Source organism: Drosophila subpulchrella, chromosome 3L (genome assembly GCF_014743375.2).
Source record: "Drosophila subpulchrella strain 33 F10 #4 breed RU33 chromosome 3L, RU_Dsub_v1.1 Primary Assembly, whole genome shotgun sequence".
Classification (NCBI taxonomy): domain Eukaryota; kingdom Metazoa; phylum Arthropoda; class Insecta; order Diptera; family Drosophilidae; genus Drosophila; species Drosophila subpulchrella.
In genome coordinates, this window is record NC_050612.1 from 20,614,575 (window position 1) to 20,632,513 (window position 17,939).

General features: G+C 37.9%; 2 protein-coding genes across 2 annotated transcripts in view; one reads left to right on the forward strand and one right to left on the reverse strand.

Moving 5' to 3' along the window:
- The window catches only part of LOC119552637 (peroxidasin), a 38,445-nt gene extending 28,480 nt beyond the window's left edge, over positions 1 to 9,965 (reverse strand). Inside the window, exon 1 of the mRNA XM_037862328.1 lies at positions 9,764 to 9,965. Within this exon, the coding sequence (XP_037718256.1) occupies positions 9,764 to 9,930 (167 nt within the window). The 5' untranslated portion in view covers positions 9,931 to 9,965. The remainder of the gene's footprint in view (positions 1 to 9,763) is intronic.
- Positions 9,966 to 12,720: 2,755 nt separating this feature from the next.
- On the forward strand, positions 12,721 to 14,952 carry LOC119555606 (uncharacterized protein KIAA1143 homolog). The gene is made up of 3 exons (XM_037867103.1): positions 12,721 to 12,938; positions 13,030 to 13,180; positions 14,706 to 14,952. Exons 1-3 carry the CDS (start codon positions 12,831 to 12,833, stop codon positions 14,921 to 14,923), a joined length of 477 nt encoding a protein of 158 aa, XP_037723031.1. The 5' UTR covers positions 12,721 to 12,830; the 3' UTR covers positions 14,924 to 14,952.
- The last annotated feature ends 2,987 nt before the right edge of the window (positions 14,953 to 17,939 follow it).

A 17,939-nucleotide genomic window follows, 5' to 3' on the forward strand; every position in this document is an offset into this window, starting at 1 on the left:
ATATATGTGCGTTATAAAAATGCAATGAAATCAGTTCGCCATTCAAGTGGAAACGGTTTAATATGCGTATAAAAGGCGAATATTACCGAAAGCCCTTTTGATGCAGTTTTCTATTTCAGCTTTGGCTGGGATATGCGAGATAAACATTTTTGAAGTGAGGTGGATAAAAGCTTTTGCTATGGTAGCAGAAAATTAATAAATAACTGCTACAGAAAGTTATTTTCCAAACTAGACAGATGTTACTATAATAATATTTAATCAAATGTTATTACAGATCTAGGAAACCTTTTTGCATCCAAGGGACTTATTAATTTTTAAGAATAAATGAAAAGCTCTTTACAAACTTAAATAGAATACATTTAAAACGAGCCAGCTTATCATCAATGCACTTCGTACACTTAATGTTCATTTCATGATTTGGCTTTCACCTCACACACAGCCGAGAAAAGCTTCAAATTTGCTAGCATATTACGCATACGCCATGCTGTTCACTTCCCACCGACCAAAGTCGCAAGCGCTTACATTAACATTATTATGCATCTGTCTGGGCCAAGTTCCATACTCCGGCTAGCTGCTATCTGCTATCTGATGGTTACGTGGTCCGCCACTTGGCTCGGACTTAAACTTGGACTCCGACCCCCGTCCCACTTGGTTTGCCGCCTGGTTGAGCAGTGAGCAGAGCTCCTTTTCCTTTGCTACCTTCGAATACCCTTCATCGGGGTAGTGTATTTTGGCAAAAAAATATACGTTCAATAAATAATTTCTTGAAAAAAATAATAAATAAAATAAATGTAGCCCATAAACAATAGTAATTCAAATAAATAGAAATGGAACTTTTAAAATTTTGGCATTTTCAAAACATAATAAAATAAATATGAAATAATTCTAGTCTGTTAATGGTTTAAACTGGTTTCTTTTTTACTCAAATTATTTTAAAAGTATATGTTTTAAAATATAGATAATATAGCTAGCTGTATACAGAAATAAACCCAAGACACATCTTGATTTAATTTATTCAAAAGAGCATTTCCCATTTCGGTAAACAAAATTGGCCTGGCTTTCTTGTTTTTTCCTTGGCCTGGCCAACGCCTGCTGTTGACTGCAGCCCGGGCCACATGATGGTGGCATCTCACCTGGTCAGGTGGTGTGGTGAAAGAGGGGTTCATGCCACATCTACCAGTTGTATTCCCTCTTTTTTATTTGCGCTCTTATTCCTTCGCTTTTGGGCTTCGCTCTGTTGCCATAGCATACTTATGGGCGGCTGCTCCTCTTCTACTGCGATTCTACTGCTGCTGATGCTGCTTGTTTCTTATGCTTGACCGCCAGTTGCCAGGCCCTGCACTGCTCAAAAACTCTATCTACTTCTATCCTAATTCGTTTATAAATTTTACTTTTTTCTGAATTTTAGAAACCCCAATATTATAAAAATTGGATATGCTCTTAAAATGTAGTAATATATAACAAAACATTTTATATCAAAAAATTGTTAGTGTCTCTTTTGAAAACCTGAAATTCTTAAAGATCCAATTTATCAATATAAACTATTTTTATTCTTTGGCATTAAGTATTTTAAAATATTTTATATCTAAAATTTTTGAATGTTTATTAAAGCCATCTTGACATCAAAAGTTGTTTTAAGTGTTTTAAAATATTTTGAAATATATTATATCGAAAATTTTTGAATATTTATCAAAGCAAATTTGATATTCAAAGTTGTGGAATCATAAGTTTGGTTTTTGAATATTTGGGATTTTTAGAAAAGTTTCTGAATTTTTCGAAAAATGAAAAATTGTGTATAATTGTTAATAATGACTAGAACCTTCAAAAATTGTGATAAAAAAATTGAAAGTTTAGATTCATGCTATTAGTATACATCTTATTCTATTGAACTCTAACCCAATGAAAAGAAATTAAATTTTAATATTGACTTAGGAGCTGTTAACTTATTTTCTTTATTCCCCCAGTGCATGCCTGTTTTCCGTGTTCAGTGTCCTGTTCTGTGTCCGTTGCACATGCCGATTGCTCCACTTTGACATGTTGCTGCTTGCCACAGCCCCGCCCCCTTGGCCCGCCTCCTTGCTCGGTGGCAAAATAACTTTGCTTATAAATTGTGGCATGTGTTTGTGCAGCGATGATGTTGCCGCTTCTACTGCTGCTGCTGCTGCATTTTCCGCACAGCTTTTGCTATCTTGCTACTTTGCATTCTTTGCTCCGCACTAACGAGCATGCGAAATGACAAAGCTGGTGGGCGTGGCAATGGTTCCGCAGGATCCTCTAGAACGAGAACTGCTGGCAAATGAACCAAGTGGCACTTTGTAGTATTAAAGAGGGGGAGAAAAAACATGCAACTTTAAATGCAAATTGAGGGGGTTTCGGGAAATCAATAGAAGATTTTTCTATGTCAAAGTGAAGCGAAGCCTGACTGGCAGACAGATTCCTCGACGGAATCTGTAATCTCGAGTCTGGTTTCTCCAAACTCGAATCTGGAATCTCGACTCTACCCATTTTCCCCAGCTCGATTTCCCAGTCTGCCTGTGACAGTGAATTAAAAATGCATACGCTTTGATTGGCAAAAACTTTGCCTTCGGGGATTTCCCTTTGATGTTCTGCTATAGCATCGTATAGTAACATATATGTATGTTCCCAAACGCTCAGCTTTAATCAGTCAAAAATGCAACTCCCCATTCAATGGGGTTTGCTGGTCTACCGCTTCATTTGCATAATTACAAATCATATTACAGATTGGGAGGCGAAAATCCACCCACATTGTTCACATACGCAATTTAATTTCATTTTCATGTTTTTCTCCTTTTTTTCGGGCTGCAAAAATATGGCAACAATTGAAAAGTCAAACCAGACTGAACTGGTGGGGCAAAAACCGTAACAACAATAATATTATATTTCACAAAAGGGGCAAAATCCTGACAAGTGGGCGGGGTCTCTGGATGTAGAAAAAAGAGACGGATGGCGTGAAAGCGAGACGGCGACGTTTGAATGCTCTTTGATTGATTGGTAATTGAATTCGAAATGCATTTGGAGGATTTATCGCTAGACAAACGCAGACTGCTTTGATTGATGGCCCCGCGATCTTAGGAGGATGAGTTTTTTAAATTGCAAGTACCACTTTAGGAAATTTAAATCAACGAAGAGTGCTTAATGATGGTAATTAACTTATCACCCTACAAAAATCAATTAAAATGGTTTACTAACTAATTCCAAGTGGATTATTGTCTTCAGTCACCTAAAAAATTATGCAAATTAATCTTCTTGTTTTACGTAATCACATTAATATTATCATATTTTTGGTTAAATTTGTTTTGTGTTTTCTATTTTACCCATGTTATTACTACACTTTTTTCTTTCTTTTTATTACACGATTCATTTATAAGCCCCATAATGCCAAAATGTCATTAGCAAAATTAAAAAGTCACAAATCAACGAATTAAGCAGAAACATATTTAGCTAAAGAAAAATTGTGCACATTAATATTTTTGCCAAGGGAGATTAACTTGTTTTAATACATTTGATTTATCTAACTAGGGACTTAATGAAAACATAACATTTTAAAAGCTCATCAAAGGAACACAAATCATTGGTTGGCAGTATCATTTCAGAAACTTCTTGAATGGTGTTACAATATAAGTTATAAATAATTAATCTCATTAGCAAGTTATTTTGAATTTAACCAGCTTCATAAGCTCACCATAGCTCAACACCAACCAAATGCAGTACTCACAAATCACAAATCAGACAGAATTCAGACAGCAGAAACTACAACCGACAACTTGGCGGCTGTTATAATTATCCACACCCAACCAGCATGTATTTTCCAGATGAATATATAGCCCTCAACCTACACACAAAAAAACTTTTAGGTAAAACCCAACGAAATGTCAATTTGACCAACACCATCAAAGTACACACATCCTACCATTTTATGGTACTTTTACTAGTAAATAGTAACTATTTTTAATAGTTTTCAAACTTGTTTACAGTTACGTAACTATCCGTATTGGTACATTTTACCCATAAAATGTTTTGTGTGTACCAACTTTTGCCCTGCCTAACCATTCATCCACACCTGAGCCCGGAGATCCGACTTCATCCGCCTTCATCATCCTGCCTGCCCCACCGGAAACAAGTTCTCTGGGCTGGAATCTGCTATCCATTGGTAACAATTTCAATATTTCCACCGACAAATAAACAGCAAATGTAAATGCAAAAGTCCTGTGCAAAAAGGAAATTTATGCATATTTAATAACAACATGGCAGGGGGAACTGGAACTGGAACAGGAACAAGGATATGGAGACGACGACCGGCTACAAAATACAAGGCATTTCTCACGCATAAATGCACCCGACGAGATGAGAAATTCAGAAAACTATGGTGGCGAAATCGGGGGCCTCTATAAAGCGGGGAAGCCATAGAAGGGGATAAACAGGCGGCGAGAGAGGGGTCGAAATGAAATAAAAGCTGGACCAACAGGGGAGTTGAAACATTTTTGCTAGCAAAATAGTTTTCGCAAATAGTTGATTCCCAAAAAAAAAACGAATAAGCCGAGGCAAATATTGTCCATACATATAAATTTATACTCATGTTCATATATGCAACTATATATATAAACCATGCGATATGGTGTATTGTTCAAGTGGGCGGCGGTGGGCGTGGCAGAGTCAGCCAACTGGACGCTAATCAAACTTTTTAATATGCCATGCATGCAACGTGCGGCGACTTTTGTTTTGACACACCGCATTGTGGGCGGGTAAGGGGGTTGGGGGCGTGGCAAGTCGGTCCGGCGATATGAGATATATTTCATATGTGCATAATGCCCGAGTTATTAGTTGCCATGTGTGGCGGAGATGCTGCCGGAGAACAGATTTAGTTCATATGCCTTGGCTACATCTGCGTTTTATGTGCTCATCTTTTCAGCCAAAGATGCAGTGAGCGAAAAAGTGTGAGAATAAATCGGAACAAAATATGTTATAAAGTACGTATATAACTTATTTGTATATATTCTTGAAATATATATTCTTCCCGATCTGTATTAAAACGTTATAAGCAAAAAAGAGTACCATTGCGGAAACAGCCCATTTGCTGCATGCATATCTTCATCTCCCTCGCACTCCCTTTAGCTGAGTAACGGGTATCTAATAGTCGAATCCGTCGACTATAGCGTTCGTTCTTCCTTAAAATAAGTTTCTAGGAAAATATAATAGCTCCGATATTTACAAGACTTTTTTAACTTTGAGAATAGGTAATAATTTTGCTCAAATATTATAATTTTGAAAATAATATTCAATCAGACCCATTACTATAATGGACTATACTTTTTGTTTTAAATATACAAATATAAGGAACAAACCGGATTTTATAGTATTTATAGTCACTAAGAAAAAACTTTTCTTAATAAAGGTAAAACCAAAATTATACTTTTTACAAAATTAATTTTAAAAACCGTTACTTTACCATATATGTCTTACACTTTATCCCCCACCATTTGTTCCTATTGAAAAGCAATTTTTTCTCAGTACTTAAGAGTTATGGAGGACTTAGGGGCTGGAACAGAAGCGGGTAAATCCACTGAGAGAGCTCCTCAATCCCAGGAATAATGACAAAGAAACTGCCTCCATGAAGGGAAAAGAAGAGATGTGTGCTTTATGGGAGGTCAGCTAAAAATGCATCATCATGAAATGAAATCAAGTGCATTTATTTAGCTCACAGGGAGAAAGGAGGGTAGGATGGGATCTGTTAGTAATGCCCCCTAAAAAACGCCCCCTTTAACAGCTGCCATGTGAGTGGGCGGTTGGAGGCGTTGGGCATTGGGGGCGTGGCAAGATGAATGATGCAGGCGAACGGCCGCCGTATGTTACACAGTTTCGACTTCCATTTAGTTGCCAGTTTAAATACACACGGGACGGGCCAAAAAATGTTTGGGCCTTCTTTGTTCGAGGCAAGTCAAGGATATAAAAGGGATGTTCGAGCGGTGGATGGGTGGTGCAGTACTAGTACTTTTTTATGACCCCATCCCGGCGAGAACTTTCAATGGCTGCGAAGGCAGCGACTTTATGCCTGATGGATGGACAGTCTGAAAGAAGTGAAATGTGGCTTAGGCCTTGAGAAGGTTTGAGCTGCAGCAACATTAAATTGAAGCGGAATGGCAGCTGAAGCTGAAGTGTGCAAAATAGAAAAGAATTTACTGAAAAGGTTTTACACGGCTTGACAGGGAGTCTTTGAAATGAGGATTTCTCGAAGATCGTTAGGAAAATAAACCACAATTTAAGATACTTTGGGAAGGGCACATCACTAGAAGAATGAATTATGAATATTTAACATTGATTTCATAAAATTATCTTTTCCAAATAGTTAAAATATTATTTCCTTGTTTTTTTTATTCACCCAATATTCGGTACATGTGGTAGAAGTCCTTTAAAGAAATTACACCTAATTTAACTCTTCGTTGATAATCCCTTCAAGATTATTTTCCTTTTATTGAGAAGGTCAAAACCAATTTAAGTAGTAAAGAAATTATAAGAAAGGAAAAATAATTCTATGATTTTCACAGCTCTTAATATTTTTGGATCAACTATTTTGCACATCGTCGCTTTTGTGTTTGCCCGACATTTATCTCCTGACCTCCGGATAGAAATTGTAAACAAAATGTTCGCCATTAAGAAAATTAAATAAAGAATATTTTCATGAAGACCAAATGCTGGCATGTGTGTGCCATAAAATGGCAGTGTCTCTGCCTGGGAAAATGTGTTCTCATATTTTTCGACGACTGCCGAGAAACATTTCGAGAATTATGGAAAGAAAGCAGGAATCTGAGTCGACAGAAAACAAGAGCAAAATGCACAAACATGTGCTTATGGATGGGGAAAAAAGCAAGAGCAACTTTTAGACACATGCAGTAATAAATGAAACAAATTAATTAAAAGTGTGCAACGGGTCGGCTGCGTAATAAATGAAAAGCGAATCGCAAAGTTGCTCTGTTTTTCAGTGTTTTCAGATTTTTTTCTATTGTTGTATGGAGAGGCGAATGCTGTTGCTCTCGAGGCATGATAAATTATGCAGCCATCACCTTATTTAAAATGAAGATTAATTTAAATACTGCCAAGTTCCCCCCATTCTTCAATTTCTCCAGACTTTTCTTCCCAGTTGAGAAATTGTTGTGTGGCGAGCCAAACAAATGGAAAAGGATGTGATCCTCCGAGTGAGATTGCAAATGGATGTGGATTCTTTTTGGGGGAGTGGATGATATGCAAATCACACATTATACAATAGAATATTTAACTACAAAGGCATTGTTGTTGGCACATAGTTTCGCTTTGTGCTGATACGTTGGTTAACTCAATTAATAATTCTGCAGCAAATGCATACAATGTATTATTTTCATTTTAGAATTTCTAGATTTTTTACAGCCGTCGGTGTTAGCTAACCATTTGGCACCTGTCAACCGTGTTTAAACACGTAATATAATAAAGAATATATTTATGGATATTGTTGTGTCAATAGCCAACAAATCAAATAAAATATGTGAAAGCATGTGAAATATTTGAGCATTTGCGAATGTTTGTTCAGCAATTAATCATAAAAAATATGCGTTTTGCGCATATTAAACTTAGTAAAATCTAATCCTTCACCCCTATAAATTCAGGCTCAGGGATTTACGTAAAATGGTTCAATAAATTATAAGCTTTAGAAGTTATTATAACATAGGTTCTGTATACTCCTACAATATTATTATAATTTTGCAAAAAGTACTTCATGTCTCCATTAATAATTAATTGCCTTTTTTGCAGTTAATTGAACAAAAATATAGGAGCAAACACTTTTTATAGTGAATATTTAACTAGCTCAACTTCAGATAGCTAAAATTAATTAACATATCGATTTATTTGGGGACTCTAAAATCGTTGACACTAGCACTAATTGGTTTCACCTATTTTCCCGACAAGTGCGGCTTTTATGCACCCATCAGGAAATTTAAAATGGCCCAGTAGGTGGCAAAGGAAATGCTCTTTCGGTTTATTAAATTCACTTTAAATCAGAAATTAAAAATCTATTTTTTTCAACCATAAGTACCTGCAATTATTTCTCTTTGGAGAAATTATAATTTAATTATATAATTTTTTCTCTCACAAATCTATTTGTTTACGTATCAAATTAAGCTTGATAGTACTTCACCAACTTATCACAACAATCTGTGGATAATATTCCCCGTTTGAGTGCTCTTTGGACTTTCAAAAGCCGCATAAAATCGATTTATTTAAGGCTTCCAAAATTCCCAAATTCGTTGACACGTGAAGTGAGTGGCTTCGCCTATTCCCCCGACAAGGATGCATTTTGCACCTGACAGGCGGTGTGTGTGTATGGAAATCCTTCGCTTTTTACCCGCCGCGAATCGGCATTTCCCAGATACGGCCATCAAACGCGGCTCAAACCCCCGTGGAAATTGAATTCTCCGTAAATACCACGAAAGTCTTGCTCTGTCTGTCCGGATTTCTTGTTGTCCTCCAATGGAGGAGTCTGTTTTTCTGTCTGATAACTTGCCGCCGGCTGCGGCAGCTGGTGCATTTTACCAGGATGCGAGGTTGCAAGGATGTTTCTCGGGGTTTTGGGACATGCCACGGCCTACATAAATATGCATATGCTCCACAAACATTTGGCCAAGTTATATGCGATGGGTGCGGAATGGATGTGGATGTAGATGTGGATGTGGATGCGGATGCAGTGGTGGTCCCCCGAAAATTCATGCGAAAACTGCTGACATTTTCGAAAATAAATGCAACGTCAGAAATATTGCACATGCATGCAAATACGCGTCAGGCAGCGTGATAAATATACAAATCCCAGTCAGCTTTTGCCGGTTAGACATCCGTTTAATTGAGTCAACATAGCGTAGCTCGGCGGAAGATTCACGGTGGAGAAGGAGGATTTCAGAGGAGGAGGAGTAGGTGGACTCCGTTGGAGAAAGTGGGCAAGCGGGCGAAAGGGGGCATCAAATTAACGCTGTCAACTTTTCGCAGCGTGCACAGAAAACATTAAAAACTAATTTATGGATTTGCAAGCCAACTCCCGCGTTGATTTATGTACACTCAGGGAAAGAGAACTGGGAACCGAAGTTGGGCAAGAACAAATATTAAAAGTCCATTTAGAAGTCAGGGATTCTACTTCGGTTAAATGAATTTAAAGAACTCCTCTTACTTAACTCTCTTGATTTTAAAAATAATGCGATTTGAATTTGCTTGAATAATTAAATAATATTTAAATCAATTTCAGCTTAATATTCTAACATCAGTAAAATTAAATGATGTTCTAAAATTTTAAATATACAGTATGCATTAATTTAGGCATATTTAAGAATACCTTTGGAATTATAACCAAATTATTTTAGGGATTTGCCAAAAAGAATCCATTAAATATTGTCATGATTATTAAGATTTTTTTTTCCCAAATTTTAATTTAGTATAAACAAACATTATTTATCACCTAGGTAATAAAATAACCTTTCAGCTGTTTATAAACCTCTTAAATATAAGAAACTTATTAAACATTTTCAAAAAATTGTAAATCACTTACATGTGCTTAAAAAGTGTAGGTATATAATGAAAATAATAATCACTTATGCAATATTACAAGCTTTTAGTGGCATATTTATGTATTTAGAGGCGAAAAGCCCAATATGATTTTTAAGCAAACTTTGATATATATTTTATCTCATTTTTAGATGAATACCCCGTCCGAAGACCTTGGAATACTTACAGCGTTTGGGTATCCTGGGGCACTTTGGGCACGGCGGAGAGTTTGGCACGGATGCAACGCACGGTTCGCTCCAGGCAGGTGCATCCGGCGGGACAGTAGGCGGACCGGGCTCCTCCGGAGAGGAGGACCACGCCGAGCAGCTGCAGCAGGAGCAGCGGTACTCGCATATCGAGGGCAGTCAAAAATCACGCACTTCTCACCAAATGGATATTATTTCAAGAACTGTTCAGAGCGAAACCACTCGCGACGATAAGCGCCTTCCACGGGCGGAAGTTCGAACCACTAGCTTATCACTGGCCGTTGGACAGCTGCTATCACCAAGTGTGGTCCCTAAAACACTGCGCTCCAGTGCGCCTTACATATCGCCCGAAGCTACACAAAGAAAAATCCAAGAGATATCAGCTTGTATACCAATTAATTGTATCTGCTCTTGCTTGGAATTCAAACGGTTCTTAAAAATATTTTCAAGAATTATGTTAACTTCTAAAATTTAAGAAAGTCCTGCACAAAAAACAATTATATATTTCAGATTTTAAGTTTTTAAAGTAATGGTCATTCTCTTTAGGCTTATAATTTTTAAGATCTTATAAATATAATAATATGAAATGTAACAAAAAAGAAAAGTTTAACAAATATTTGTTTTTACTGGTTTTGCAACATTTGAAAAAATATTATTTTAATGATTAAAAAGTGAAGATATTTAAGATTTTATTATACACTACTAAAGTTTATTATGCTCTTAAGAAGTTTCCATTGATTAATAGAAATAATATAAAGCACTTATTTTATGACATGAATAGAATTCCAGTTTTTAAGCCCTGAAGTGTAAAATATTTTATATATATAGTTTTGTTTTTAAAGTATATTTTATTGGATTCAAGACACACAAAGTTTGAAGATAGCTTTGAGTTTGAAAAGTTCTCCTCTTGGTGGCCTTAATAAATTACCAAAATACGAGGGAATTCACTATTATTTTCTCGCAGTACCTCCGCGAAATGTTTAATTTTAGAACGTTATTTGTTATTAAACGGGTCCGGGGAATTTTCGACCGAGTGAAGTGAACTGCACGCGCCAAATGCCGACTAGCATCTGAGCGCCGAGGAACTGAAACTGAAAAGCGGAATGTGAACCGAGTCGCCGAGTTGCACTTCGGCAGAATCAGAGGCAGAGGACTCCGTGCCGGATGCAGACTGTGATAACATTTTCCTGAGGCTGAGGCTCTGGGTTCTCAAGAGTTCTCGATATTAGTTGGCCAGCATGCGACTGAAGCCTATGGCTGCCTGCATGGGACGGATGGATGACTCTATGTCCAATATATATGGTATACATATATGCTATATCGTATAGTATCAAGGCCGAAACACTTGTGTTGCACCGGCATTTTCAATGTATTTTCAATGCGGACGCAAAGCGAGCAAAACAAAACACAACAAGCATACGCCACGTTGCACTTGCACAGCATCAAATGCCCTGCCATCCTCATTTTTAATGCATGAGGGGGTGGTCCTTCGTCCCGGTACACTCCATTTGTTTTTTCATCGTGGGGGGGTGTGGGGCTGCGAAGTGATACGGGGTCTGCAGATCCGAAACTGCTCGCTTAAGCGGTCGGTGATAAGACGCGAAATCAAATTTAAAAGCTATCAATTTGATATTAGTTGGGGGACCTGCGAAAACCCTTTGGGGGAGCGCTTCCAGAGCGTGCCAGAATGCAGAAATCGGAGTTTCATTTTTGTTTTGGGGAAAGGATTCCCCCACAGAGAAAGAATAATACAGATATTATAAATATTTCACGTACTAAAAGCTTTCGATTTTACATTGATGATTGATATGTAACCATGATTTTGTTAATTATAAAACATGTTTGGTATCATAGGCAGACTAAAGTAACAACAATGTTTTACCAAAATAGAAATGTTTTTTACGCACCTTAATATGTATATTTTTAAAATTTAAATACTTTGTTAGGAAATCAAAAATAATAATTTTAGCTATTCATTTCTAGATCAATATTTTCAAAATATTTTATTTTGTTTATTTTAATTTGTTATAAATGAGAAGAACTATGAATCGTGGATATTATATTATTTTTTTCTCAAGCTGTATCCTTATAATACGGTATTTAAAGAATTTTTCTCACTGTACCCTATTTGTTTTTGTCCGACATATGCTGCAGCTCATAAAATTTCTCCGTTTTGCTGCAGCTTTTATTTTGCCTCCTTTTTTCGGCAGCACTTTTTTGGTTAGCTGTCGAAGTTTTGAAATCAATTTGCAGATGATTTATTATGTTCCACAGCAGTGGGGGTCTACCCGAAAAGGGGATTCCATAGAGGAGGAAGCTGTGCATACGACATCGCAAAATGACGTTGATGAATGCCGCTGTGTATTGTTTTGCTGTCAGTTGCGATCAAATTTCTGTTTCGGGGCATCGAATTCCAGGTGAAGCGGAAAATTTGCAAGTTATGCGACAGTTTTATGCGCCCATTTTTTTGATTGGCAAAAAGGAGGCAAAGGAGGAAGTATAAATATCTACGCAAATTGATTCCAAGTCTCGGGAAAATAGATTTTCTCAAGGGAAATTGCAGTTGGTGAGGGGAAATAAATTTATAAAATGAAACAAACACCTTACATTATTGATTACCACTTTCAAATCTGTTAAAATACATCGGTTTTATAAACCTTATTTAAATTGTAATCTTTTTACAAGAAGAAACCGCCTTTAAAAACAATGCTGTCCATTCACCTAGCAGTAAGTAATTTATGGGCATCACCTAACCATCTCTAGCACAGCTGTTAGTTATCGCTGCTATCGATAGCACTTAAACAAACAAAAACAAGGGATTTAAACAAATACATAAGCAAGCTTTAACTTAAAATTTTCAACTAATACTACTGGACTTATAAAATATTCACATTTTAAAATAAATAGAAATCCTATAGCAACACTATTAAGGCGCGCTTACCAACACTGTTCGATAAACAGATGTTTTTCTAGAATTTATATTCGCAAGCCGAAAAATTATATTTTCAAGCCGAAAAGTGCAATGTTATAGCAGCCCATACATCTGATATGTCCAAGCGCAACAACATTTCGTACGTCAAGCCGCAGGAACCGAGTTTTTTGAGGAAATTGAAGGAGGAAATTGGCTACAAAGAAGGACCCAGCATAGAGACCAAGGTGAGTTTTTGGCAAAGGTCTCGCTCTCTGTAATCCGGGCGAAATTCTAATGCGAATTTCTGGGCCGTGTAATCCCGTAATCCCGTAATAGCGCCAGCGCTTGGAGACCGAGCAGGAGGACTACGATTCTGGGGAGGATTCGCGGCCGGAAAGGGAGGACGAACTGCCGCAGGTGGTGGTCCTTAAGCCGGGAGATCTTTCCGCCGAAGAGGCCAAAACGGAGAAACTGTTGGCCGCCAAAGGTCGGTACATATATACATATCTATATAGTACATACATACTTACACGCTCGCACACACACTCACACATACTTAGCCGACGGCGGCGGCAGTTGCACGTGTGTGCGTAGGTAGGATGTTGTAGTTTGTCTTTCAGTTAAACTTTTCAGTCAGAATCGAGCGGTTGTCTTCTTCTGCCCAGCGTTACATATATCTAATATATATATATATATGTACGCGCATATATACATAGCATTATTTATATATGTGTGCGCGCGTGTGTTTGTGCATTTTTGCCACTGAAAATATAACGGTAGTGCAAAAACAGCCGTTTGTTGCAAAAAGTAGGTGTGTTTTTTTTTCAGAGGCTAGTAGTTGCATATATTCCATTTCTTTTTTTGAAGCCCAAGTTGCCATGGCAATCTTGGTAATTTCCGTCCCAAAGATTCCCTTTTTTGCCCAGCGGAGCACCCCTCGCACAGACACACTCACACACGCACACACACACTGGCTAGCCGACGAGGCATACACACTGACATTTTCATTGGGGGGCTCCGCTAAAGCAAAACATGTGATGAAAATCATTGGCAAAGCGGGCGGGCCGATAAAGCAGCCGGCAAAGAAGTTAACAACAGCTGCCGCTCGCTTTGTCCGCCTCTTCCGCTTCCCCCCTTCGCCCTCTTTCCTGTCCCCCTGCTTCCCCCTGGGAAGAGCGCAGAAAATCGGGTGAAAACAACGTGGGCAAGAACGAACGGATGAAGGAGGCGGCCAAAGCGGAGAGACAATGATGAAAGAAGCAGGCGAGCAAAGAGGAAAAGAGCGGGCCAAAGTGGCTTGACTACGTGGTGGTAGTGAGGGCGGAAGAGGGTGAGGGGGTGGCGGAGCAGCGGGGGCGGGTTGCGAATCAGTTGGTGGAGCAGGAGGGGCAGAGGAGGAGCGGTGGCGGGGACTTACCAGGGCCGAGAAAAACATCTTGTGGGTGCTGCTTGGAAAAGGGGGGGGGCGAAGAGGGTCGGTGGGCGGTCTGTTCTGATTTTCCAACCTTCGTCATGTTGCAATTCCTTAAACCCAGATACATTTTCCGATCCAATAAAGCATTGGAACCATCAAAGTCTATTTTCTATATGCAAAATCGGATTGTGTTTATGACCATATTTGTTTTATCAAGATATTCTTAGTTGTTTATGGTTTTTTTCGGAACCCATTAAAAGGTGGAAGCGACTTAATCTGTAAGAAAGTTTGTTTTTATAACACCTTATATGATATTCTAGAACCCAGAAATATTATCAGATAGAATAGTGTTTCTGATCGAATGCTTATAAACGTTCAAATAGTTATATTAAAGTCCAATACTTCTATACATATTTGGCATTTTCAGTTTACCTTTAGAATGATCATTGAACTAACATAAAATAATATATCCATTATAAATTAGTAATCGTCTAACTATGGATCTAGCTTTGATATTTTATAAAGTATCACCTGTTATAATTTTTATGTTGTCAACGCTTTAAACCACAATTAAAAACCCATTTCCAATCCTTTCCAGAACAAGCCGAAAAGCGTGCGGATCTGACCCAGCCCATAGTCTTCAAGCAGCGTGTCAAGCAGCCCAACATCGAGGAGGATAAGTCCCAATCCGGATCCAGCAAGAGTTCCGAAAAGTCCGGGAAGAGATCCGAGAAATCCAAGAGCAAGAAATCCAAGGCCGCCAGCAGTAAGCTGTCCTTCAACGAGGACGAAGAGGACGAGACGGCCGAGGATTGAGGATTATCCGGCAATAACTTCCACTAACCCAGTTAACCCGCAGCGAATGATTAAGGTGAGAGATTTAGGCCAAAAACTGTAAATGATAGTTAACTACTGAGCTTTGGGTTTTCTTTGTTGCCATGCGAATTTTGTAGGTTAAATGTCGAGTTTTGCTTATGTATGTATCGGAATCAAAGTCTGAATGACGCAGCCATTATGTTGAAGAACAGTTTTACAATTCGCATTCATAACTTAAGTATTGAGAATTTGGCATTGATTTCGTCATACCTAAAAACCATTTTTCATATCAAACTGTTATCTGTACGTGAACTACTTAATTTATTTTCAGTACATATATTACATGTTTCCCAAAAACTGGTAGAACTTAAACAAGGCTTTATCATCTTTTTAAAAATAAGATATTATTAAAATCTTAATGATCAAAGTAGAGTCATTGATCTTTTCAAATGAATCATTCAAGTATTAGATCACCAGTAACCTCAGGCAAACATAATCATAAATAGAACGATTACAACATGTTTATTAAACTACATTTTTAGTTTTGGTTTAAGAGCTTCAGATAAAATAATTTATTGGCAATTAATTGCCAATTTTGTTTATCGAGGTGAGGGATCAGTTCAAACTAATCCCGCTTTGATCCCACTGCAGTTTAAAATACATTATTGAGTCATTTCATATTTCTATTATTTTTCAAAAAGAAATTTTTCGTTAGTCATACATTTTGGCAAAACAATCTTTAAGCGAGTCACGCCCTAGTATCTTTATGTAATTTAATAAAAATTTCTTTGTTCTTGTTTATTTTTAAGTCCAATTAAGTTTGTTACCGATTCGTGATCTTATAAATTAAGTGATTAAAAGAATATATTAATATTTTTATTTTAAATTGTATTTAAATTTATATTTTTCAACAATTTTTTTTTTTATGAAATAAAGTTTAACCTTTAGTTTTGATCATTGATTTGATTAGATACATTTTCATATCTGTACTTAAATCCAATACGTTATGCACTTCCAATATACTTAGATTATTTTATTTACTCAAAAGCTAAAAAAAATAAGTTAAAATCTTAAAATTTATTTTGTTTTCTATATGTTTCATTAAACTAGAAATGTATCTTTAGTTATGATCGTGGGTTGAACTACACCCAATTCTCCGACTGCTGAAGTTTAAAGTTATTATTACATCTTTTAATTGTCTAACTAATGTGGTAATTGGCCAAATTCCCTCTTAATGACATATTAAATTCGCGATCAAACTCATTTAAAATGTATCTATATCTTATCTTCAGTTCCGATCCAATAGAACAGATTTTAAAACCGATTCGCCGCAGTAATTTTCGCTCAACCTGGCAGTCCGAAATATGAATTGGCTAATTTACTTGATATCGAAAAAGGTCACGTGTATGTATAACATAAAGTGCGGCGATAGTTGGGTTCTCTGGGTTAGGGTTCGGGGCTCGGGTTCGGGAACGGGGACGGGGTCTTTAATGGGGCCCAGCGATGGTGATGATGGCGATTGGTTAGGTGACTTACTCCTTGCTCCGGATGCCCTTCGACCTCTACCGATTCGATGATGATCACGGGGGTGGGGTGGGAAGTTGAAGGGAAGGGGATGGAAAATGCGCCACAAGCGGGTTACTTTCAAATTTTGTACTTGCATATAGACCAAATCGCACAGACATACACACACCTACTACTACATATATATATACAAACATACAGAGCCTTACATACGGACATACATATTTAGTTGTATGTATACATATAGATAGGTATGTACGGTTGTATATATGCCGGGGCCGTGGGTGCGAAAGAGAGGGGCAGCGTAATCTGAAATAAGTTGGAGGAGAAAGAAGAAGCATCAGCAAAAGTATCGTGATGAGTATACAGTTTAAGACGCTAGTATGGGTTTGTATGTCTGTGTGGGTGAGGCGGTTGGTGAAGGGGGCGTGGCGGCGGGGGAGCCGCAACTTGCCATATTCATTTGCGATATTTAGAACAATTACATACTTTTCGCGCGCTCTATTTGAATTTCTGCACATGCCGATTCGCATAAATCCATCAAAGTAAAACCGGCGACAAGCAATGCCGTTTCAGTTTTGTTTTGTTCATTTCGTTCGTGGCGCGCGTACAATTGTCAAATTTGTTTTCCCTCCCATTCCACGCCATTCCATTCATGCACACACACACACACACACAGCCATACAGAGGCACATGTGTGCGGGCCATGCGCTTCCCACGGTTGTTCGCTATTTTAGAGAGGCGTTTTGAAAACAAGAGAGAGCTCTCTCTTTCTCGCCGGCAAAGTAAATGTGTTTGCGGTTTTTTATAAAGAAAAAATATGCATTAATGTGGCAATTATATTTATTTAATTGGCAAAGCAATTCGGCAATCGCCCCTCGTTATCGATGGCCGATAGTCGATGGCCGATAACGTGATGCAACCCTGCGCGCGCCCCGGCTGTTCGTTGCAACTCTGTTTTTGCTTTTTCCGCCTCACACATTTCCAGTTTGCCTTGTCTGCTTGTTCGTTCGCTCGTCTCTTGTGTCTCCGCCTTCGGCGTTCTTTCCACTCAGTTTTTTCTTCAACAAAAAAACCCCACGCAAAATTTTCGGATTTTCCCTGGTTTTTTCGCCACGAAAACGATCCTTGATTTTTGAAACCAGTATTTATTTTGTTTATTGTGATCGGGGGAGCAAAAGGGAGGCGAAACAAAACAACAACCTGCCGAGTGTGAAGGGGAAAATGTGAATGTAAGTGCGGCTAAAAACAAACAATGCCGAAAAGCTGCAGAAAAATGTTTTTAATTTGAAAAGAACCCAAGTTTTTTTGCTATAAAATATTTAAATTTAAAAGTAAGGTGAGATCCAACATAGAAGCAGAAAAACACACACACACTCGCAAAAGCAAGCGCCGCACACGCACGCACACACAAGCAAGCACTAGCGCAAAAACACGCTCCTGTACCAAAAAAGTACAACAACAACAACAACAACAGTAGAATACTCCACCA